This window comes from Polyodon spathula, chromosome 21, assembly GCF_017654505.1.
Source record: "Polyodon spathula isolate WHYD16114869_AA chromosome 21, ASM1765450v1, whole genome shotgun sequence".
In the NCBI taxonomy this organism is placed as follows: Eukaryota; Metazoa; Chordata; class Actinopteri; order Acipenseriformes; family Polyodontidae; genus Polyodon; species Polyodon spathula.
This window is the reverse complement of record NC_054554.1, coordinates 3,734,633-3,759,492: the sequence shown is the minus strand read 5'-3', so window position 1 is coordinate 3,759,492 and position 24,860 is coordinate 3,734,633. Positions and strand designations below refer to the sequence as shown.

Genomic DNA, 24,860 nt, shown 5'->3' with positions numbered 1-24,860 from the left:
TAATACAGACACCTCCCATAACAGTGAGACTCTCCCAGGCATCACCAATCACTGTTAAGTAAGGATGTGCACAGTATAACCCCTTTAAGCGTATATTGGCCAGCTTCCATCCTAATGGGATTTTAAATTAGCACACAGAGATTTCTGTAAATGAAACAGATATAACTACCAGTAACAGCACACCTAATTACACACTATATATTGTAAAATACCGTTTGATAAGAACACTATTGGAACACAGTGTATACTGTACTTGCTGAAGGGCCCAAGTCTTATCTTTTGGTTAACTAATAAACATTCCAATAAACATCAGAGACTTTTGTAAGGGAAACAAGCAAGCAGCTGGAATAGCCCCTCTATGAAAGTCTGTAAAACCTGCTCTCTTTTTCATTGTGACTGAAACCTTTCTTTCTTTCTTTCTTTCTTACAGTATACGTGTCAGGTACAATGTTTGAGAGTCGTGTTAGAAAGAGCCCAGTCCTCTTCTCCTGATAGCTTCCTGCCAAGTTCCTTTGGCTGGTTAGATGATTGTTGAGCCACCCCTACAGTACATGCTGTTGGATAATCTGGATTTGTTAAAGATTTGTTTCAACAAGGTTTTTGGTAGGGTTTTTTGTGTTGTTTTTTTATTTTTTTTTCAATACATTTGAAGAGCTAGGGAGTAATGTTTATTGTTCTGACACTTCCCTGTACGCAGCATTTCCTAGGCCCTTTTCTTGCTGGCAGTGACCCGTTGCAGCATGACGAATGAGCATCTTGCAGGTTTCCAGCATTTACAGACATCACCGCTGCACAGTTCAGCCTGCTGAAGAGAGTCTGCACAGGGTTGCCTGTTGGCTCCTTGATATTCTGGGTGAGTGTGTTCACCTCATGCAGGTTATCTGTCTTCAAAGAGCATTTATTAATATTCAAACCCAATTAGTTTAAACAGAGGGGTTTTTTACTCATTAAAATTCATTTTGTATTCAGTATTAGTAAATATGTTGGTCACATTTTAAACAAGATGCTGGTTCCTTACAGATAAGTGGTGATTAAAGGTTCAATATAAATATGCAAATAATGTGTCATCAATAGACATTTGAGTCATACAAATGCAATAAGAATTGAATAGGATATTAGTTACCATCCTATATCCCTGGCTGATGACAAAACCCCAGCCCTAGTTAAGATTTCTCAGTTCTCATCTTCCTAAATGTCTTCAAAATAATCAAAATAATGTCCGTAACTTTGGGCTACATTAAAAGGTATAACTTTTAAGAAAAAAGTCAAGCAGGTGAACTGCAAAACATTTGACCTAATGTTCTAGTTAAAACTGCTTGGATCCTTTCTGCTGTTTATCTTCCATCAGCCGTATGTCAAGTGTATGTTGATTGCATATTAGATGGGTTAGCATTCTTGGACACCAAGCACAAGATGATAACATGAGCAGACTACTTCTTAGCAAGATCAGGTGTCTCCCTAAAGTAAATATAATCTATTTTTTTTATTTTTGAATGGAAGTAACAACACAGTAAACCTAAATGATTTTGATTCCACAGTTAATGCATCACTCTTGTACGACGCAGTAGATTCTCAAAACTATTTACTCCCAGTCATTAGGATATTTTCTGAAAGTAAAAAAAAATTACAATTCTAAAATGAAAAAAGAAACAAAAAACAACAGAGTAATTGTGGTTTATAGTGTGCATTTGTCCTTTCTAAAAAAAAATTGAGCCTGTGGCTATTTAGAGTAAATAGCTTTGAGAATCTAACCCTTAGTGTGCAATGTAGATGTTCTTTAAATGAATGTCTGTCAGCTGGATTCTGATAAAGAAATACAATGACCTTTAATGTTGCATGAGAATCACAGCTAAGTACCAGAATCAAGCTCTCTTTTAACCAACAAGGCTAGTACCAAATGGGTCAAGTCATGGTAAGTGAGTCACTAAACTGTCATCACAGTAATAAAAAACACATGCTGTTACTATTACAATGCAGTGCTAGGAGATGTTTTAATGTAAAAAAAAAAAAAATACTATTAGACAGGGCACAGTGTGCAGGCCAAGAATAAAGGATGTGTGACTGTGATCTAATTACTGTGAATATACTGCCCCAGTATGGACAGAAAAACACAAACAGTGGATGGTTATGGATAGGCTGACTCAGTGCTTGTTTTAACTCTTGAAATGTGCTGTAAATGAGTAGCAGAAACAGTGGACCAGTTTTCCAGTCAGTTTCTCAAAGGAGAAAAACACCTGCTATTTAAATCTGAGAAAAATGAGACCAAACAGCTTAGTGATATAGTTCAAGATCTGTTAAAAATGCTCGATTTCGCAAGTTATTCTCATTCTGTATCATGAACATGGCATCATTGGTGGTATTTAGATCCTGGACTGTTTAGATCAATTGTGGAGATAATGCGTGCTATGTAACAATAAATATTATCCTTAAATAGTTGCATATCATTTTGTGCAGGTTTGCATTCCTTTCTCAATATTTTTTTTTTGTTTATTGGAGCAAACAATTACAAATGCAGAATCAATCCATACTGCACCCTGTTCACAAAGATTAAAATCATGACTTTGTGAATGGTTTAACAGTTCAGTACCTAAAACAGTTCTCCTAGACTGTCATTTGTCTTTTCTAGAACAGTTTCATAAATGTAAAAAAAAAGATATGGACGTTTCGAACAGGAAATTCTAAATAAATATTTTACTGCTCTAAAGAAGAAACATACTGTATGTCACCCTTCAATGATTGGCAGCTACCAATAGCTATCTGATTAGTTTAAACCTACCTTTCTTTGCAGTCTGCGCCATGCTAGTAAGTTTACCTCTTCCTCTCCAACCTCATTTTTGACCTCTCCAGGGAGGGCTGGCAGTCAAACTGCCTCTCTGCCTACCTTTCATTGCAATCAAGATTTGGAGGCAACACCTGAAAGGTGAGTCCAGGTGGCAAAACCAAACAAGTCAATAATGCTGTGTACATGCTCATTCAACTGTTATCGTTCTCTAATAAAACGCAAGCGTCATCCTGACAAAATTAACTTCAAATCCAAAAAGCAGACCAAAAAACAAAACATTCTTCAACTCAATATTCTTTAAATAACTTATTGTGAATAAAAAAAACCCACATGATTCTAATCAGATAGACTCAAATGACTGTATTTACAATTCAAATGCTTTTCAGTGTTTGTGCAACCCCCCCAAAATCATTTCCTGACACCCCTCTCATCTGAAGCAAACAGCAACTGAATGATTACCCCAAAGTGTGCTTGATGAACTGGAAAAAGTCTATTCAAACAAAGCTCATTAGTTCTGATACCTCCAGGGCCATGACAAATTAAGAGGCTGGTAAATATGCTCAGAGACAAAAGGATGATGCAAACACAGGCTGCACTGTGCATCACCACAGCAGATTGCATTAGAATGAAGGTAGTGTGCAAAAAGGGGAAAGAAAATGATAGAAAGGCAAGGCTGTAACAGCATGCAGGGTAGATAATGCATGAAAGAGATGTTAACCCATTATCGCACCACAAAACATCACGTGAAACCATTACTGACTGCAAAAATACTGTGTGGCAAACAGTTACCATAGCTTTCAAGGATTGTATCTGAAGGTTTGCTTGCAACCAATTTGCCATTTAGATACAGTGTTGTCAAAGAAGTAGATTAATAATAGCATATTAAAAAAACAGACACGCACACGCTCTGACCCTCTGAGTGGAACATTATCAAGGTATATCATCCTACCTACAAGCAGTAAGCAGATAAGTCGATGTGAATCCTTTTAGTGATTTAACAGTTCTCAACTCAGAGTGGAAATTATCAGTAAAAAGGGGAGCATTTGTAACTTAAAGCATATTCATAAGACTATTCAGATGACTGTACTGAGAAGGTTGTGATCAGCCCATTCAGTCGATGATATTGACTTGCTAGTAGGATGCAAGTCGCCCCTTCTGGTCCACAAGAATGGGATGAAATCCCATTCAATTGGTTAATAGAAATCAGATCAGTATGTACTGTATACATATTATGTCTTTATTAAATGGGGCCGTGTCCACAGTTCCTGTAATAATTGCACAAATCTGTGTAAAAGTTTAATATAGTATTTGTGCTATTATTTTTAACATGTGGTACTATAACATTTGTAATTGTATCTTGCACATCCTGAATGTGTTAAAAGTAGAAAAATACTTCAGGTGACCTTCTCTTTTGATGCCTTCAATAATGATCGTTTTTTTTTATTTATTCTGCTGTAATTCACGCAATAAATACCAGAGATTGCAGGTACACAGATCTGCAGACATCTCAATAAAGCTGCCACTACTGCCACTCTGTACTCCAAGCAGAGGTAGATTCACTCTCATGTCATATTCTGGGAATTGCAGCCCCAGGCACGGACTGGCAGGACATGTCCCCCAGTGGTGACATTGCTAAACTTAACGCAGAACCGGCAACTTGACTGGGAATGTCAGCCTTCATTCTTGCAATCTTCTGCAGTCACATCAAGAGTTTTACTGACTCCGGTGACAGCTTTTGTCTCATTCTCTTTAACTGTTTTGAAGGTTTCATTCTCATGATGGACTCTTACAAGAAGCACACACACACACACACACACACACACACACACACACACAAACAAAACCGAACCAGGTAACTACAGACCAATAAGCCTGACTTCTATTATATGTACATTTACAAAAACTATAAGAAGATCCACTATATGGTAACAGTCAGCATGGTTTTAGGAAAGGGAGATCGTGTCAAACTAACCTGCTTGATTTTTTTGAGGATGCAACATCGACAATGGAGAATTGCAAATGACATGGCATGACATATGACATGGTTTATTTAGATTTCCAGGAAAGCTTTTGACAAAGTCCCACATAAAAGACTAATTCTCAAACTGAGCGCAGTAGGGATTCAAGGAAATGCATGCACATGCATTAGGGAGTGGTTAATATGTAGAAAACAGAAAGTACTGATTAGAGGAGAAATCTCAAAATGGAGCGAGGTAAGCAGTGGTGTACCACAGGGATCAGTATTTAGTCCTCTGCTATTCTTAATCTATAGTAATGACTTAGATTCTGGTAGAGTAAGTAAACTTGTTAAATTTGCAGACGACACAAAAATAGGAGGAGTGGCAAACATTAATGCAGCAGCAAAGGTCATCCAAAATTATTTAGACAGCATTCAGAACTGGGCAGTCACATGGCAAATGACATTTAATAGAGAAAGGTGTAAAGTACTGCAAGCAGGCAATAAAAATGTGCATTATAAATACTATATGGGAGATACTGAAATTGAAGAAGGAATCTATGAAAAAGACCTAAGAGTTTATGTTAACTCAGAAATGTCTTCATGTGGGGAACCTATAAAAAAGGCCAACAAGATGTTCAGATATATAGTTAAAAGTTTTGAATTTAAATCAAGGGAAGTAATGTTTTTACAATATGTTAGTAAGACCTCATCTAGAATATTGTGTTCAGTTCTGGTCACCTCGCTACAAAAAATATATTGCTGCTATAGAAAGAGTGCAAAGAAGAGCGACCAGAATTATTCCGGGTTTAAAAGGCATGTCATATGCAGACAAGCTAACAGAATTGAATCTATTCAGCCTTGAACAAAGAAAGCTACACTGTAATCTGATTCAAGCATTCAGAATCCTAAAAGGTATTGACAATGTTGCCCCAAGAGACTTTTTTGACCTGAAAAAAAGAAACAAGGACCAGGTGTCACAAGTGTAGAATAGATAAAGAGGCATTCAGAACAGAAAATAGGAGGCACTTTTTTACAGAGAATTGTGGGAATCTGGAACCAACTCCCCAGTAATGTTGTTGAAGCTGACACCCTGGGATCCTTCAAGAAGCTGCTTGATGAGATTCTGGGATCAATAAGCTACTAACAACCAAACAAGCAAGATGGGCTGAATGGCCTCCTCTAGTTTGTAAACTTTCTTATGTTCTTCTTATGTTCTTATTCCAAAGCATTTCAAGGTGAACAATTCTGTATGGCAAGCAGATATGCTAGTAACCTGTCATAATGCCATTCTTCCATTGTGTGTCACTGGTCAAGTAGTTACTTGGAAATTGAAACATGGCTAATGGATAAACCTTGGAGTCAGCAACACAGTGCAAATTCAATATCAATGAAATCCCCATAATGGTTAATGGCCTCTCAGCTCACCTCAATTAAAACAAAGGTTTAGCTGCCCTTTAAAATTCCCTTTCTCATGACAAATTAAATATTACTAAAATGTTTTTGATTTAAGTCAGCAATAATCCCAAACTAATTACAAGAGAAGCTCATTTACCTTACTGATTTGTTGTAGTTAGTAAATTAATATTTCCAACATACACAATAAGGGGCTTTTGTAAAACAACAGTTAAACACCAACATGAAAGACGATCATTTGCTTTATTGTACGATTTACAATTAATGATTCAAACTTGAAACTAAACTTGCATCATGTTAATGATCTGTAATAGTGTCTTGGACATTATAAGGCTATAAAAAAAAAAAAAAGATTTCACGATATTGAAATGCATTCTTGATACTCTATGTATAATGAATCCCTTGTCCCAGAATAAGGGGTAAATGAGAATAGTTTTGCATTTGAAATGTTATTTTCTCATGTACCACACTTTCCTTCTTGTTTGGCATTAGTTGTATAATCAATCTGTGTTCCCCTTATTGGATTCTAACACAGGCCTTGATATCTTCACTGTTTGATTACTGTAAAGCTAGATTTGTGAGCCTGTCTAAAAACACCATCTCTAAACTTCAGTTCACACACAAGGTGTCGCATTATATCATTATAGATTAATCTGCATTGACACCCAGTGTTTTGCCTTTTAAGGCTCTGCATTGGACGGATTTGGACAACCCTAAAAACAATGTAGCATTTTACCATTATTGCCAAAATTGCTCACCTGCAGTTGAGGTGTGATAATATGCATGCTATTATTAGTATTACTTTTATGGTCTTTTTGATAGCAGTCCATGAGAAAAGGTCAGAGTTTGCAGCTCTAGAAAAGTATTCTTCTTATTCGTCTTTTATAAAGGAATTACAATGTGACACAGCTGAAACACATTAATCAACCAAGGGCTAGTCAATGGCATTAATTTGTCTTGACAAGTCTTGTAAAACGTTTATAAAAAATAAAAAAGCAATGCTTTCAGTGGTTACAGAAGTGCCTCTGTCATTTCTTCGCTATCTGAAGAAATCTGATGAAATCTGTACAAAGCGTTCCCTGTTGCTATAATCAATTATTACTTTTGTTTGGTGCCATGAAACATTGCTAGAACTATACTTTTCTAACTTCATTACACTTGTCTACAAATACATCTCAACAGGCTCCCCAAAGTATTAGGAACACGTTTCTACAGTAAACATCTGTTTGTGTTCTCCACAAGACATTTTTTCTGACCTGAAAAAATAAATTGCTTGTGAGAACTACGGTAGCTGTAGACCAGCTCCAAATTTCAATTGATAAGAAGACTGAACAATAGAGGCACCTATTACACTATGTTTATGTTAAGCAGATCACTAAAAACGAGTCAACCTTTCTTTGTCTGTGAATCTGAAAACAGTAACTTTAGCTTGGAGGGTGACACAGAACCACAGAGTTTTAGACACAGATTTATACAAGCACACACTAAAAGCTCTAAAGCTGAGGGAACACGAAGCCACTTTGGGGCTTGGAACTTGGTTACAGGAGACTAGGTTTCAGGTCACTGCATGGGACATCAGGTGAGACTTGGGGTTTGATACAGCAAAGTTGCCTCAAACTAGGTTTCAAGCCGCTGTTCCTGAAAAAGTGACTCTGTATTTCCTCAGCTTAAGGCTGTCAAATAATAATATAATATGCAACACTACTAATAATTATATTATGCCACCCTAGTCTGTACCAGATATAAGGTATGTGATTGTTTCTTACTAGAGTATGTGACTATAGTCTATATACTGTTTTTTCTAATTATTAGAAAATAAAGTAGGCTCATCACACTCTAATGCAAGATGCAATTTTTTATTTATTTACTGTTTGCTGTGTGAGAGTGTGGCCACTTTATTAGGAACCTGAAGCACTTAGAACATTATCCACCAACTCTATTAAGAGTTTTTATCCCACTTTCTCTCGCCTCCTCTCTGACTCAAAACCACACTTGTTCACTAATGCACTTCAAGCACCAAGGCTTGAGTAACAATGAAAATATACACACAAACATCCCAAGTATTAATACCGCCCACATCACGCTGTAGGCTTCAGAGTTACTGTACTTACAAAACCATTATACTTGTGGGAATAACCATTGCCTCGCACTGCTATAACTGTGTGCTGTGCTACTGCTAGGTCATTGTTCATAAAATGAAGCACTACTTAGTGAGGGCTTAGTGATACAGTGGGTCACTGCTCTGGATCTCAATTGAAATGTGAGCTCATTCAATGTTAGAATAACTTGCATATTTGCTATTGCTGTGGTGATGTTTGTGAGTGTGTTTTCACTGTTATTCAAAATAAAGATTTATGAGAACCCTTGGTAACTTTACACTGATGGAAAAGATTACATTCATTAAACATAACATGTTTTGAAATTAAACCTTCTTACTCAACAATTAACTACCTTTAGCGATTCAGTGAGCGTTATTTCAATTAAATACTGTCCATTTGTGATGATACAGTTAGCTCATGCACCCACATTTACTTTCATTTAGTACCAAGCAGCAATCTACATCTGCAGTGTCTCTGTGCACTGAATAACTATTTGTGTTAATCAAGTGTTAAGACAGTTCTCAGAGTGTCAATTACATACTGGAGTGTGGATGTAAAACTGTCAAAAATAATTATTCTAATTAAAAAAAAAATTGCGGTTGCATCCTACTTTAGTTTAGACTTTTTTTTTTTTGCAGTCCATCACTGTAACTAATAAAACGCAGATAGAAGCATCCTTTATGTAAGTATATTTTTCTTCTGTTTTATTCTGTTATTCTTCCCATTTGTGCACTGTGCTATTTTGGAAGAATTTCCCAACTGCCATTAATATTAATAGCACAATTGCAATATTTGGTGACTCCAGAGAAATATATTTAGCTAATGGCTGTTCATTCTGTAACTATACTCTTGTGGCACCCCATACAGTATACTGTGCCATTCAAAATAAATTCCTCACACACCTTGGGTAGCAAGAAGATAGTTCTGTGATAGAATTCCAATTACAATCAAAAGTAATTAAAAACACCTTTAAAAAAACTTAAGCAGTCGGTAATGAATGATTCATATATACTAAGAGTTGTTATATACTAAAATGTGTGGGCAAGCAGACACATGTTTTTAAAAGCTTTAACATATCAAGCATTGCTTATTAAATAGCATTAGGTGAATAGTTATTACTACATTATTAAGGGGCATGAATGAGGGCTGGTCCCCCTACTTCCCTCCTACCAATAATATCTGCTAATCCCCTATTTAAACTCCAAGCCTTGAATTTTCTCTTTGTCTTGTGTTTTTGTTTGTTTATTGTTTTTTTTTTTTGGTTTTCCACCATCCTCCCTCCTCCCCCACTATGGTTCCTCTTCTAGTCAGCTTTCCACCTCTGCAACTGAGCCCTCCTCTTGGGGGTAAGTGAAGCTTACTTCCCAACCTTCCCAACTGCCGGCACTGGATTCATCCTCCATGAGGAAGCTTCTCCACGAGTCAAGGGGAGACAGATCCACACACAGATGTCTATTAAGGTGGTTTAGACAGGAAATTCACTTTTAACCTCACATCAAATCAGGTACACATCAAGCATATTATAGGCACTTCCAATACTCAGAACAAATCATTCAGTAGAATGGCAGGTATCTTATTCGTCATTCAATAAATGACATGTCCAATGATTGGCAAGGAAGATATATATATATATATATATATATATATATATATATATATATATATATATATATATATATATATATATATATATATATATATCCATTACCTCAGTCCATTACATCACTGCTGTGCATTAGAGTTCGTCTCCTCCTCCCCAGCCTCCATCTGCTTTCAGCTAAAGGGGAGGGCAGCTATCCTGCCCTTGCCCATGGCTTCCCTATGGCCGGCCTCTCCACTTATCTGTGAGCTAATTTATGGGCAGAGGTACCTCGAAAGGCAAGGTCAAAGGCCAAAGAATGCAGTGTGAAAATGTGTATCATGTAGTAACATTGTTTAGTCTAAATAAGTAATCTATTGCATGAGCTTCCTCCTGTCCAGATAATATAACACAGACTACCAATTGGCATTGCATTTGAATTTGTATCTAGTTTTGAGCTGCAAGACATTTATCGTCCTGTACAGGTAGGCATGTAGAAACTACAGCCCTGGGATCCTGTGGTACGGAAAGTGCTTACTTGCTAATCAGGACTGAAATTGTTTCAGGCAACAGTTAGCCAGCTTGGAAGGGCTTAACTAAATTAATTTTGTCATTTTTTCCTGACCATATACATCTGCTACCATCCAATCCTGTCCCAAGACTTGATACAGGGTCCCTGCTTCAGTATCATATTGAATAATTTATATTGCTGAAGAAGTATTTAAAATGTCAGAACATTTGCATTGTCTTTCTAAAAAGCTGGGTTTTTTTTTTAGTTTGACTTTATTTTACATCTACAGTAGTTTTCTGGTGTAAAGGGATTGTTTCCCGAGTAGCTTCCTCTGACTGCTGTTAACACTTGTAAAGTGGTCTTCTCAGCTTTTGTTTTAAAAGGTATACAAGCAATTTACACTAAATTAGTGCTGATGAAAAAGCAAGTCATTTAATATGGCCATCCATCATATCGTATTACATATGAAAGGACTGCAATTGAAGTGTCCTGTGACTCCAGTAATCATGACTTTAAAGGCAGATTCATAGCAGTAAATATTTTGACTCCTGGACTCCAATGATAATTTCTGGTTTACAGGGTAATATTCTTTCACGTTATATCCGTACATTAGATAAATACAGCACTTAAAAGTCTACCGTTGAATTATTTTTACCAGTGTAATAAACATGTTTTATTGACCCTATAAAATCACAAAAACAAAAACATAGTGCAAGTTGTTAATCTTAAACATTTTATCATAAACTCTAATATATAAAAATATGTTTTATTTGAAAATGCGTGCCACCAAATACTTTAAGTAAATGTAATAACTATGGTTTATATCACCTATAAATCATAATTGGTGGGTGCTGTTAATTTTATACATTAGGCAATAATTTGCAATAAATAACTGTTTATTAGCTGGACTCTCACTTGTCCTAAGTGTTAATGATACATATTTAAGTACATCTTACGGAAGCTGTAAACAAGCAGGGGCTCAGATTTAAAGACCTAAATATATTCTGTTCTTGCAAAATGAGCAGTGGAATTAAGGACAGAGCAACTGTCTAAAACAGAGTTTTACATGTTGTGAACTTTTGAAAAAAATCTAGCCCACATAGATAGTAATTATAATACCCAACTGTACCTCTTGTTGTCAAAAGACTTTAGCCTATCTTGTACTGGTACCATACCTTAAATGGTGCTTGAAATCTAATTGTTATTATTATTATTATTATTATTATTATTATTATTATTATTATTATTATTATTATTATTTTATTTTTTATTTTTTCAAGAGCTGTAATCTGGTTCTGACTATACTAGATGAAGGTGCAGCAGCATCTTGTTCCATTTTAATTGGGAATCTCAAAGAAAAATCATTTAAATAAATGAATACATCCATGCATACCTACACACATGCAAACAGACACATGCATTTAAATATAGTGCACCTTAAAGACTAGCTTTACCTGCTTCATCATGCAGACAAATTGATTTTCCATCACGAAAAAAAGTGAGCGGGATCTGAAAATCATGGTACTGTAGTTTACAGAAAACATGAGTTCAGGTTCAAATACTTTCTTATCCTTTTCTGCTGAATTCAATCAAAACAGTGAAATATTCACAGCAAAAAGAATGCTAGGACCCTGATGTTCAGTTATGGTTAGAATGACCAGACAGCTATTAACTATTGTAGGAAATCTAATGTGATCCCCAGATCATGTTGTGTATTTGTGTACCAGCAGAGGGCTGGATCCATTCAAACAATACAGTGCCTGCATTAAAAGGATCTATTTTATATCAACTTTTGATCATATTTGTGGTATAGGCAGCATATATGTGTATTCAATTAACTTTGTACCAAAAGTGAACACCATATATTTGCATTGTTGTAAACTCAAGCGTGGCTTCTCCAGTATTTGGAAGTCTGACACTTCAGCACCAGAAAACAGAGATTAAGAAACCTGGTTGTATTTCTTGATCAAACCCACCTACAGGATGAAAACTGAAAAATGTATAACAAAACTCCGCCAGAATGGTAGAATGGTAGAAGTAAATTTAATTAAAAAAAAAATAATAATCTTTCTTTGTAAAGATGCTTACGTGATGGTTCAAATTGTACTAAGTAATATAGGTCAAAATGATCATTGATGATCTCCTTAACACTTGTAACACAATAAGAATGAATACAATAATACAGTGTATAGAGAGAGATTATAGACATGGATATGGGTATTATATGATACATTATCATTCAAAGAATCATACAGCATATCCAAAACCCTATTTATAGGAATCTCTTGTACTGTTTGTATAAGGGTTAGGCCCTTTTTTTTAAATTAAATAAACATAATGGCAAGTCATTTACAAAAACAGTTATTTAGGCTTTTAAATAGGTTTTAAACTGAAATGCGAAATAGCTGCCAATTTCCAGAAAGGCAACTAAAAATTAAGAAAATAAACAGGAGAGAGATTTTATTTGTTTTTCAAGGCAAATGGGAAACATACTTCTTCTGTTGCCTAAAGTCTAAAGGCAATACCAGTCCCTTAGTGGCTGCACTGGTAGAACCGCAGAGATCATACAGCAAGATGAAGCATGTAAATTTATCATATGAACAATTGTTTTCATTATCCTCTCTTGTCACCAGATCTTATACAAGTGGGGAGTAAAACACAGCTAAATACGTTCATTCGACTTGTAAAAAGTGATAAATGAAAGGCTTTCGCGCCTGACAAAGGCCACGACTGCCATTGGAAAAGAACATTGGCCTACACTGCCTCCCGCAGGTTAACATTAAAATTGCATCTTGCAATGCTGAATTTCACTGAATACCAAGAACAGTATCTGCAGTATATCCTTACCACAGAGGGTCCAGTTTCGTGTTTATTCATCTAGTTATAAACAAATCTGTTGATGTGGCTTAAAATTGGAAGTAAACTGCTCCAAATATTTTATCCACATAGATAAATGGGATATCAATATCATATCACATTTTTGACGTATGTCAATCAGCTTATTGTTTTTTCTTAGGCATATTTAATTTTGTCTTGAAGTCACATCATTTCAGTGTTTCTACCTGAACTGGAGCAAAAGTTATTAAAATTATATAAATACACAAACCATCCAAAACTTATGCATTTAGATTTCAAAATATAAAAATCAGATGTACTGTGCGTTGTTTTTAAAATGATTACATTATATCATTATATTGTGTTATTATTACACGGACCCTAAAAGCATGCATTGAATTAGATTTTTTTTTTCTGGTATTGCTTCAACACAGACAGATTTTCATCACAATAAAGCTCAAGTCAATACATGTCTCAGTTTCATTTATATTTGCATGACATCTCTTTGTCTTTCTTTTCATGTGAAATTATAATTGATGTTGCTATGGGTTTCCGACATATGGCTGCCTGTTAATGTTGCAACGTTGTGCATGAGGAAGTCAACTGTGACCATAAACTTAACATTTCTGTTATATTGTATGGAAACATTAAATGACTGCAGATCTTAACACTTATCATGATGAAAACTTTGTTAAATCCTCCTCGTGTAGCATATCCTTTGGTTTACACAAGCAGTGAAAACTGAAGGATATGCTACAGATAAAACTTATGTTGTTTTCCTGCAATGCTGTCCTCCCTATTGAGAAAACAGGCATTAGCAAAGTCACAGTGCACCTGTATGTGTGTCAGTCTTCAGCTAATCTTATTCCGAGGCATATGCATCCCTGAGGAATTGTGAAAAATATGTTTTTCGTGCAGCCAATGTGCTCTTATTAGGCTAGACATATAATAACATGATAGCAAGAAAAATAGCTAACACTGGTAAAGAACAATGTCGTAACACTAAATTATTGTATAAATATAAAAGAAGTAAGTCTGTAAGATATTCACTCAATGAGCATCCCTGGATTCAGTGAGTTATCTCTCCCCTGGGATTACTGTGCCCCCCCCCCCCCCCCCCCACCCCCCCCCCCCCCCCCCCCCCCCCACTCTGAGATCCATAACACATTTGGATATGCCACATGTCAACACATGAATCAGACAGTTAATGTTTGTGCCTTTTAGAGGAAACGATGTGCTCCCAATAGAGTGTTCTATAGAAAAACATAGTTAAAGTGTGCATCGTTTGGCTGATAGGCATAATTTAAATGCCTTTTGCATCCAATGTTCTATCATAGGGGAACAAATACTTACTGTCTTTGAAATTTATTAACAATAAATCAGCTAATTTTATGTGAATGTATTTTATACAGTTCTGAAGTTTATAAAGAGCAGGTCAACATTTTATGAAATATTGTGAAATATATTCCCAATACAATCCAAATCCATAGTGGGAAATTTCAATATATTCACATATATCTTAATATATTTCAGCACATCGTACGTATATGTTTTAGCTCAAAGAACCAACTTCCCAACGTTTCAGTATGTTTAACGTGCCTTTGTCAAGGGAAAGTGTGTTTGAAAACAAACATTGGAGGTATTTATAGGCTTTTGATGCCATGGTAACCCCACATTTTTTCTCTTTGAATGTAATGTCTTTGTGATGTCATTCACTATATAGCTAATGATGTAACAATCTATTGTTCCTTTCTATTTAAATCTTCAGGCAACATGGTATCTAGTCAGTTTATCCATTTATTTTCTTTTCTTCTATATTATACATTGTTAATTTTATTTTTTATTTATATTTGATAGGTGGTTCTGTATTGTTTTATATAATGATGTACCTGTCTCTCCTACAGATTTTATTTTATTACATTTTATGCAAAATATACCATCAACAAGGTTGCTATCCTTGCAAGATTTTAAGACTAAATATTTATTTTACTTATTTGTGATTTCACTTTTATCTTTACCAATAAATTTGCACACTTTACATGTGCTTTTACAGGTTGCAATGTCCCTTAATGTATCTATGACCCCTTTATGTTTAATGTGGACTAAAATCGCATCCCTTGTAATTTTTTCTGAATTATGAAGAATACATAAATGGTACTTTCTTAACCCTCTCTTTTCTTTCTGCATTTTTGGGTTACCTCTAATCAAACCTGTTCTTGGATATAATATATTGGATATGTCTCTATTGCTATTACATTTAACTCTAATTAATTCAAAATTATTATTTTTATAAAACAGATTAATTGGTTATCCATTACATGGAACTGCAGTTTCTGTTCCTTTATATTTAAAGCATTCCTGGTCTACAACATTCAAGTAAACATGTATTGGTCCATTTATAATATCTACAGCAGCAACAACTTCTGTCTCTGTAGCCCAGGTCTCTATGCCACCCCTGCTTCATTTCATTTTCTCGATGTGTTCTTTATAATCCACATCAAATTCCTCAATATATATAGGGGAAATGTTGAGAAGTTATATGTTAGGAAACATTGCGAAGTTATATATCTATAACCAAAATAAGCTGGGTTTGCTGTTTTTACATGACAATATTTCCTTATAATTGCTTTGTAAGGTACACTTGTAATTTACCTTACATATTAAAAAATAATAATTGCATGCAAGTCATATTTATGAACCAAAATGCAAGCTTTAAAATGATTTTGCACAGTTGGCCATGCTGCAATTAGGGAGTATTCTTTCTGGTAGAATTGCTTTTTTCACATTTACAAAAGCAAATAAATTCACTGATACATCTCATAGATAATTGCACCTGGTGGGTTCCTGGAATGAAACTTTTTTTTTTTTTTTTCCCCAGTTCATATTTCACCTTTTGTAAGAATGTGCTACTGTATAACACTTAACTGTTTTTTTTTGGTTTTGTTTTCCTTTTAGGAAAACATACATTGGAGAAGTTAAATCTGTGAGAGCTGTTCCTGTAAACATGCATGTATATAACACTACCTGGAACTGAGAGGGAATTCAAGAAGATTACTGTGAGGTCCTATTACACCTATCGCAGGTCTTCCAGGTCTTCCAGCTGACAAGTTTAGTCATTTATTTGTTATTTATTCAACGTCTATAACCATGATAAATATGATAGAAAATATGTACTGTTGTAATTTTTTTCATGGTATGCTACATAGCATAATGACCTTGCCTAATGAAACAAAGCATGTTTGTTTCTCTTTCAAATACAAAGAAAACAAACATTGATGTTACCAAGTCATTGATTTTACAAGGTGACCAGGCAAACGGAAATATTAAGTGTAAAACTTCCAAACATACCATGACATATTATCTACTGACAAAAGTACATAGATAATATTAAAGGCAGATTCCTGTCAATAATTACATACACACAAACTATAGGTTACTACACCATGTTTAACTCATATTGTATTATTCTGGGTGCACAGCACCAGTTGCATTACAGATTATTGCAATCCCCACCCCCAAATAAAAAAAGGAACCCAGGAATGATAGCTAAAACTGAAGCATTGCTTTAATACTTCAATAAAAATAACCTAATTCAAACATTTTCAAAGAAACAGCCTCCTTGCTCTAGGCTACTGGGTAATGGCTGAAGAAAGTATATAGCTTGTCACTTCAGATTAGAGAACTGTGCCTCTGTGCTTTGAATGAAAGACATGTCTGGTAATAGGAAGTGTAGATATTAGAGTTAATAAAATAATGTGGAATACGATATATATGCAACTTGACCAAGTATAGCATGGAAAAGAACAAGCACTAGCCTGCTTGCTCAACTACTGTAGACAAACCTCTAATGATATTTTCACCCTCTGATTGATATACTCCCTCTGATATACACTACTATATGCAACTGATCTAATATATATATATATACTAGATATTATAATATATTCTATATAATATAATTCTATATAGATATATATATTTATGCCAGTAAATACTGGATTTGTGAAAGTGAACCATTGATCACTGGTGTCTTTCATATGGCTTTTTTTTTTTTTTTTTAAGTCTTTCAGAAAATACCTGATTTTGATTGGTCTAAAAGTACTCATACCAAGTCTCTTCAATCAATTCAAAATGTTTTTCTATGTGTATCATAGTTACCATCATGGGCAAATGTGATACATTCCATTGACCACCGCACTGTCTGCAATTGCAGGGTAACAGACCTAAACAGAGTCATCATTACCTTAATCCAACAGTGGAATAATATCAATGCTTAAAGATGCACAACATCACAACATAGAGATAACATAACAGAGAAAACAAAAACCTCAGAAAATGGAATGCTGCTTGGCCTGCGGATATAGCAGTTTAAACATTTAGAAAATCATGAATGTGTTTTTCCAATCATTTTACAGAAATGTACGTAAAATGAGTGTAAATGTAAAATGTAAAATACTGAACTAAAACATTAATTTAAATAAGTATATATTTTTTTATGAACATCTAGATGACTGTTACACAGAATATATACATGTTCACGCTATTACATGTAATTGACATGATTACATTATTGATTTTACAATATTAGGAAAACAGTCATATTTTTTTTGTTTGTTTACGCAAAATCCTTCACGGCATCGTCTGCCAATCATTACGCACATTGCAGCGCCTTTAAGCCTTTTTCATGGTAAAGCATGACATTTTAGGAAGAGTTTTCCAGCAGTGGGTCTGCAGTACTATAGGCTCTCGTTAACAGATTCCTTTCATTTGCCCGGGATTTAGAACCTTGACAGATATGACATTAAGGCCATATTCAAACAACAGTTTTTAAAACTGCTGTAGGCTACGGTGCACAAAATACCATAAACTGTTTATGATGGACTGCCAGATGCTTAATTAAAACAATAAATCCAAAAACAATATCTGCGCAGCCTCTTGTCTGGCCTTTGCCTCTTTCTATCCACCACAAGAGGTGTTGTATAAGAGCCTCTGTTACTTCCAAAGCAGTCTACTCCAGACCTCAGCAGATTTATATATAGTAAGAAAGATAAAATAGGAGCCTACATGCTATTACTCTCTGCATTTAGAATTAATTCAGCTCATATTTTTCAGTCTGGTTATGGAATAAAATAGTAGTCTTTACGTCAAGCTTGTTACAACTTATCACACAGAAAGGGAACAGTCACAGTAATTTATTAAAAAGGGGTCACAATTATTTTATTCTCTAAAATTGAAATAAGTGCTATTTCTATAAATACACTCCGGAAATAATAATCCAATTCTGAATATACAGTATACAGTACTGGTTGCACAATTTTGTTTCTTATATGAAAAATCACATGTGGCTCTTCTGAGTGTATCATGGAATATAGTGAAGTCTGTGCATCTGTTCTTGTTTTCCCACAGATTCAAAAATGTAGTGTGTGCTTGTCTTGCTTTACTATAAAAGCATCTGAGCATAGGTTAGATTGTGAATTGTGTACACCATCTAGTGTCAAAAACAAGTTATACGCTTCCATCCACACCTAAATCACAGTCTCTGGGATTGGTTTACAGCTTATGCTGCATATTCTTCACATTACACGTAAATTCTGAGTAAAACTCAAGTGTCGCTTTATCAAAATAACACATGTGGGCAGCATAAGAATAAAACATGTTTTACATTGGGGTCTCAGTTACTCGACTTTTGATTAATTTATGAATGGTAAATAAACACATATTCTTAAATCACCAGCCTGAATTCACACTTTGTATTATTTACTTTGGATGGAGGGATGGCAGGAGCAGAAATTTAAAGCCATGAAAAGTTCAAAATGATAAATAAATAGTACACTTTTGCTTCCCTACAGTGTATAAGATGCTTCTCCACTGTTACCCACTGCAATGTGTCTTTTCAACAGTCCTGTATTTACATATATTTTATATTGGATAACAACAATACCAATACTACTACAACTACTACTAATACTACTACTACAAGGCTGCTGGCAAAGGAGATACTCCAACAAAGAGACCCCCAGTCCTCAGAGCAGGTGTGAACACTGTCACCACTCTGGTGGAGAGCAAGAAGGCTCAGCTGGTTGTCATTGCCCATGACATGTTCCTACCTGCACTGTGCTGTAAGATGGGCATTCCATACTGCATTGTCAAGGGCAAGGCCAGGCTGGGCCACCTGCTTAACAAGAAGACCTGCACGTCCTTTGCCTTCAAACAGATCACCTCTGAGGATAAGGGAGCTCTGGCTAAACTGGAGGAAGCTGTCCAGCCCAACTACAATAACAGTCATGGGCCCAAAATCCACAGCCTGTGTTGCCAAGCTGGAAAAAGCAAAGGCCAAGGAACTAGTAACCAAGCTGGGTTAAATCTTCCAAGCTTGTGTTTACCTGTTCTGTACATAAAAATGAAAATACCAGAAAAATTATTATTAGTATTATTAGTATTATTATTTGGAATCAGTTTTGTACTGCCATAGTCTATAATCTAAAGGGACTGACATTCTCTCTCCCACTCAGAAGTTCCTCTTGTTTGACAGACAGCCAGGGATTCCTGAAACATCTGCAACGGCCTGTCTCAGTTCTGTTCTCCACATTAACTGTTAATATGTTAATTTGCGCATTCGACACGACACATCATTCCCTCTCAGAACCCAAGCTGTTGAGGGATTCTAAATCACTGCTGGCATCCTCCTGACAACACCAGTGCAGGCACTGCCTTGTCAATCCAGGCACAAATATCAGGCCACATCAAACAAATTCCCCCAGCTACAGAAAATGGAAGACTAACATTGTAATAGTAGTATGTTACACTGGACCAGCCAAGGATTTGGAAGAAATATTGTGCAGTGGTCCTGACACAGGAGCACATTGCTACTGCTATCACTCAGGTATCAGTTCCACAGAATTATTTTACTGTAGCAGCCCTTGTGTTACTATTATCTCTTTGTACAATTCTTTCCAGCTGATCTCACTGATTATTATTTGTTTATTTAGCAGACTCTTTATCCAAGGTGACTTACAGAGACTAGGGTGTCTGAACTATGCATCAGCTGCAGTGTCACTTACAACAACGTCTCACCCGAAAGACGGAGGACAAGGAGGTTAAGTGATTTGCTCAGGGTCACACACAGTGAGTCAGGGGCTGAGACGGGGGACATCCTGGTTACAATCCCTTTTCTTTAACTACCAGACCACACAACTACACAGGCAATTTAGGTTAAGAAAACACCCCTTTAAGTTATCAAATGAAAAATAAACACATAATTGTATTTAAAATGCCTTAAATAAAACATCTGATGTTTTTTTTGTTTGTTTGTTTTATTTCATTTTGAAAAATAAATTCTGTAAATAACACTTTTGAGTATATCTGTACCAAAGAGTGCTTCCAGCCAACAGACGCCATTTTATGTACCCTTGTCTTTGTTCTGTCAATTATTCTGTTCCACCAATGGAATTTTACAGTAGTTGAGTCACAGACAGTTTTGGAGTGGGGATACCTTTCCAAAATGTCAAGGACATCTCTATATATATTCAGCCGATGAAGGACTTATAGTCCGAAACATCCTGATAATTGATTCGTAATCAAGTATTCTATTTTTTCAAGTACCTAAAATATCCTTTTCTTTTTTGTTTTTCTTATTGATCATTTTGGTACACAGCATGGACAGCAGTATTCCTTTCCTCTCTCTCTCTCTCTCTCTCTCTCTCTCTCTCTCTCTCTCTCTCTCTCTCTCTCTCTCTCTCTCTCTCGAAGGCAGGAAGCACTTTTTGGTACAGATATACTCAAAAGTGTTATTTACTGAATTTATTTTTCAAAATGAAATGAAACAAAAAAAACATCAGCTGTTTTATTTAAGGCATTTTAAGTACAGTTATGTGTTTATTTTTCCTTTTATGTCTCTATAGAGAGAGAGAGAGAGAGAGAGAGAGAGAGAGAGAGAGAGAGAGAGAGAGAGAGAGAGAGAGAGAGAGAGAGACAGCTGGAGGGCAATAAAATATTCCCTGCCAAAAATGTAATTGTTTAATTGTTTTATTAGTTAATCATCACCTGCACCTGGCTATCATTGTAAATTAGAGCCAGGTGCAGGGTTTTTAATGGAAGCAGCCAGTGCCTTTGGGGCTGTTGTGTGGAAGGCCTGACTGAAGGTGTGCTCAGTCGTGCTTAAAAAAAAGGTAACTGTGTGGTAAACAGCTTAGCTGTATTGCTTACTAGAATACGTCCCTGTTCAGTTCAGGAGTTAGGTTTTGTTTTTGTTTGTTTATTAAAAATTGCACGTCGCCGCTTTCAAAACCTTCAGTTTTGTGTCTTGGATCATTTTTAAAGGGGCAACAAACCAGATTGAGTGGTTTCTGGTGTCTCTCTCTCTCTCTCTCTCTCTCTCTCTCTCTCTCTCTCTCTCTCTCTCTCTCTCTCTCTCTTTCTCACTTTCTTTCCTCAGGAACGATACTCAATTGCTATGCTATGCTATATATATATATATATATATATATATATATATATATATATATATATATATATATATATATGTGTGTGTGTTAACAGTTGGCTTTTAAATGGGCAAGGCCATACACACAAAACAATATAATGTGATACATGGGAAAGGGGTGTATAGCAATGCTGCTGCTTTAAAACGGTGGGGGTACGGTCAAAAGAAAAAAGATCAGCACATGTTTGGATTGTTTTTGTAAATAATTAAAAACAAAAAATGTGGGGGGTATAGATAACTAGCTAAAGCTGTGTTATTATATTCTAAACAGCAACAGAAGCATTTTTGTTTCATTTCTTACACTCAGACCTCTTTTCCCAGTATTATTATAGCATTTAAAAGGAGCACATTGTTATATCATCAACATGAAGATGTGGATACAAAGCCGAGAGCAGTTTCTGGAATGTTTTAAACTCTATTCAAACCCTGGGGTTTCACTTGGGAGCAGGACGGCAGATGTTTCCTTTGAAATGTGTGAGTGCGTCTGGGACTCGGGACACCTGCCCTTCTTCAGTCATCACAATCTGCAGCCAAGAACAGACTTCAATTACACATTGCAAGCAGTCACCTAACAACAGGCTTATTATTACTGTCCAGTGTCTGCTGCAGTGGGTTCAACTGGAATGGGTGACATCAACATTATTCTGACGAGCACAAAAGGCTGCCAGACAGCCCCAGAGAGTTTGCTATACACAGAGAACACAGATTTCAAACTACAAAACCGGCACATAATTCAAGGTCGATGTGGACATCTTCAATATGCACTATGTGGTTTGGAATTTTTCTTCTCACAAATTTGAGTCAATAGACCCTGATGTGGACATTTCAGCAACATTAACATATCAATTAAATATCATTTTACAGTTTGAAAAAAGCTTTAAAAGCCTGTTTTTATATCCTGAAAAAAATTATGAATAACATTGGAATTGGGCCAACCAAGTGAGATGCAATTTGAAAAATGTCCAGCAATTGTCACTGGTGCATTAAAGGTGTCTTGAACCAGTGGTCTCTCGACTATTAGTCCTTTACTATAACCCTGTTTTTGTGCATCCAAAACGAATATATATATATATATATATATATATATATATATATATATATATATATATAATATATATATACTATATAAATATATATAAAGAATATATAGATGCTTTTATGGGAGTCATGTAGAACATTTGTGTGTAATGAACAGAAACCTCAGAGTTTGGGAGTCCAATATTGTAAGAACCATACCAGATTGTTGTGGAACTTTAACTAACCTTAGTCATATTGTGTAACACACTACCTTGTGAGTTTGGATCCAACTATTGTTACTACAGAGTTCATTTACTTAACCTTATGGCTATAATACCACTACAAGTAATACAATATGAATGCAATATTCATACCACTGAAATACAAAGTGCTGTTTACTTTTCTGTGTGGACTGTGATCCTTAGAGCTGGCAGTGTCAAGAGAAGCTAAACATTCCAGAGCTGTGCTGTCTTGCTGTTTGTTTAAGTAAGCTGTCTTTGTCAAATCAAACATTCAGAGGTTCTATCTAGTGCCTCTGCCTGTCGCTGTATGAGCAGACCAGTCAGTTCATAGCAAGATACCTGACTGTCCTGCTTCATTGAAGTGGATGGAAGTGAAATGTAAGTATATACAGCAACAACACGTGCTGAACATTACGTCTTGGATAATATATATATATATATATATATATATATATATATATATATATATATTCATATATACGATATAAAATATATATAATATAATAAGAATGTTAATTTAAAATAAACTACATCAATAATAATAATAATAATAATAATAATAATAATAATAATAATATAATAATAATAACCTGTGAAATACAATATTTTTATCAGCTACACAGAACAGGTTGTATATTGGCCCAACCCCTGACCCACTACAGCAACACTATTTAGCCAGCACAGCAACTGACATTTATCAGCTTCACTAGCAATAAGGTGCAAATTGACAGCTTTCCACAGGCAAGCAGTTGCCTGCTGTAATCATGTGCAATGCCACTATATTAAGTACTTTACAGCATGGAAACCTTTCAATAAATCTCACACAGTGTAAAACGTCTACCCATTTCAAATATGAGAACAGCTTGAATATTAGATTGCAACACTGAATGCTGATGCGACTGTTTACGGTGAGTGATTATCGACATGTGGAATGCGTAACCCTTGCGGAATTTACAGTTTTGTTTATATTGACAGAGTTAATATGCTATGACTCAAACCTGAAACTGCTGGAATACTGCTCATGTTAAGCAATATAAGAGATAAAGATCATTTGTTAAGAAATAATGTACATTTCACATGAAGCAATGAAGTAAATGTATAATTCAAATATAATTAAAGAACATATAATTCTAGCATAGGTCAAACTGAGTAATAAGCTTTATCATATGCATAAATACCGATTTATTTATAAAATCCCTTTATCAGTGTTTTGATGAAGGCTTTAGATTAAACCTTTTCCACTTGCGTTAGAGGGGTGGTTTATTATTATTATTATTATTATTATTATTATTATTATTATTATTATTATTATTATTAATAATAATAATAATAATAATAATAATAATAATAATAATACAGCACCTGTATTATTTCACTGTTCAGGGGTGTGGTATATTTGTATTTAAATGTAACCATTATACAGTGACCTAGTTTGTATGCCCGGATTCCCTAAACTTCGAGGGGTTTCAGAGTCAGTAATATTCAGTGCACTAGATGGTGCCACTGCACCAGAGAAATGTACAACACAGAAAGGTACATATTGTCCCTCCATACCTTAACATTCTGATTTGCAAGCTTCAACCCTGTCGTTATCGTTACAGTTCAGATGTTACGAAAAGACAAACAGTACTTGTACTGTGTCGTTAATAATACAAACACTGGTGAATGCATTGCCTCGCCCGAAGGAATAATTTTCGAAATTGGTGCTGAACTGTTTTGAAAGTTTAGCATCACAGTGAGCCTACGGTGCTAAATTATCAAACACCATATTAATCAAGCCCGGCTCCCCTCACAACACACTACACACAAAGCGTATGTCCTGTGTTGGCGGATGGGTCATGTGAGTAATCCAAACCCAATTAAAAACTATCTTCATTTATCGTTGCTAAGGGATAAAAATAAATAAATACAATAAAATTAAACCTGTCTATTGGATACAT

The 24,860-nt window shown here is 35.3% G+C and overlaps 1 protein-coding gene across 1 annotated transcript in view; it reads left to right on the top strand.

The window, feature by feature from the left end:
- LOC121296678 (60S ribosomal protein L7a-like) overlaps positions 1-19,581 on the top strand; it is a 65,181-nt gene extending 45,600 nt beyond the window's left edge. Inside the window, 2 exon segments of the mRNA XM_041222452.1 lie at positions 19,160-19,458; positions 19,460-19,581. Coding sequence (XP_041078386.1) covers positions 19,160-19,458; positions 19,460-19,541 — 381 coding nt within the window. The 3' untranslated portion in view covers positions 19,542-19,581.
- Positions 19,582-24,860: the final 5,279 nt, after the last annotated feature.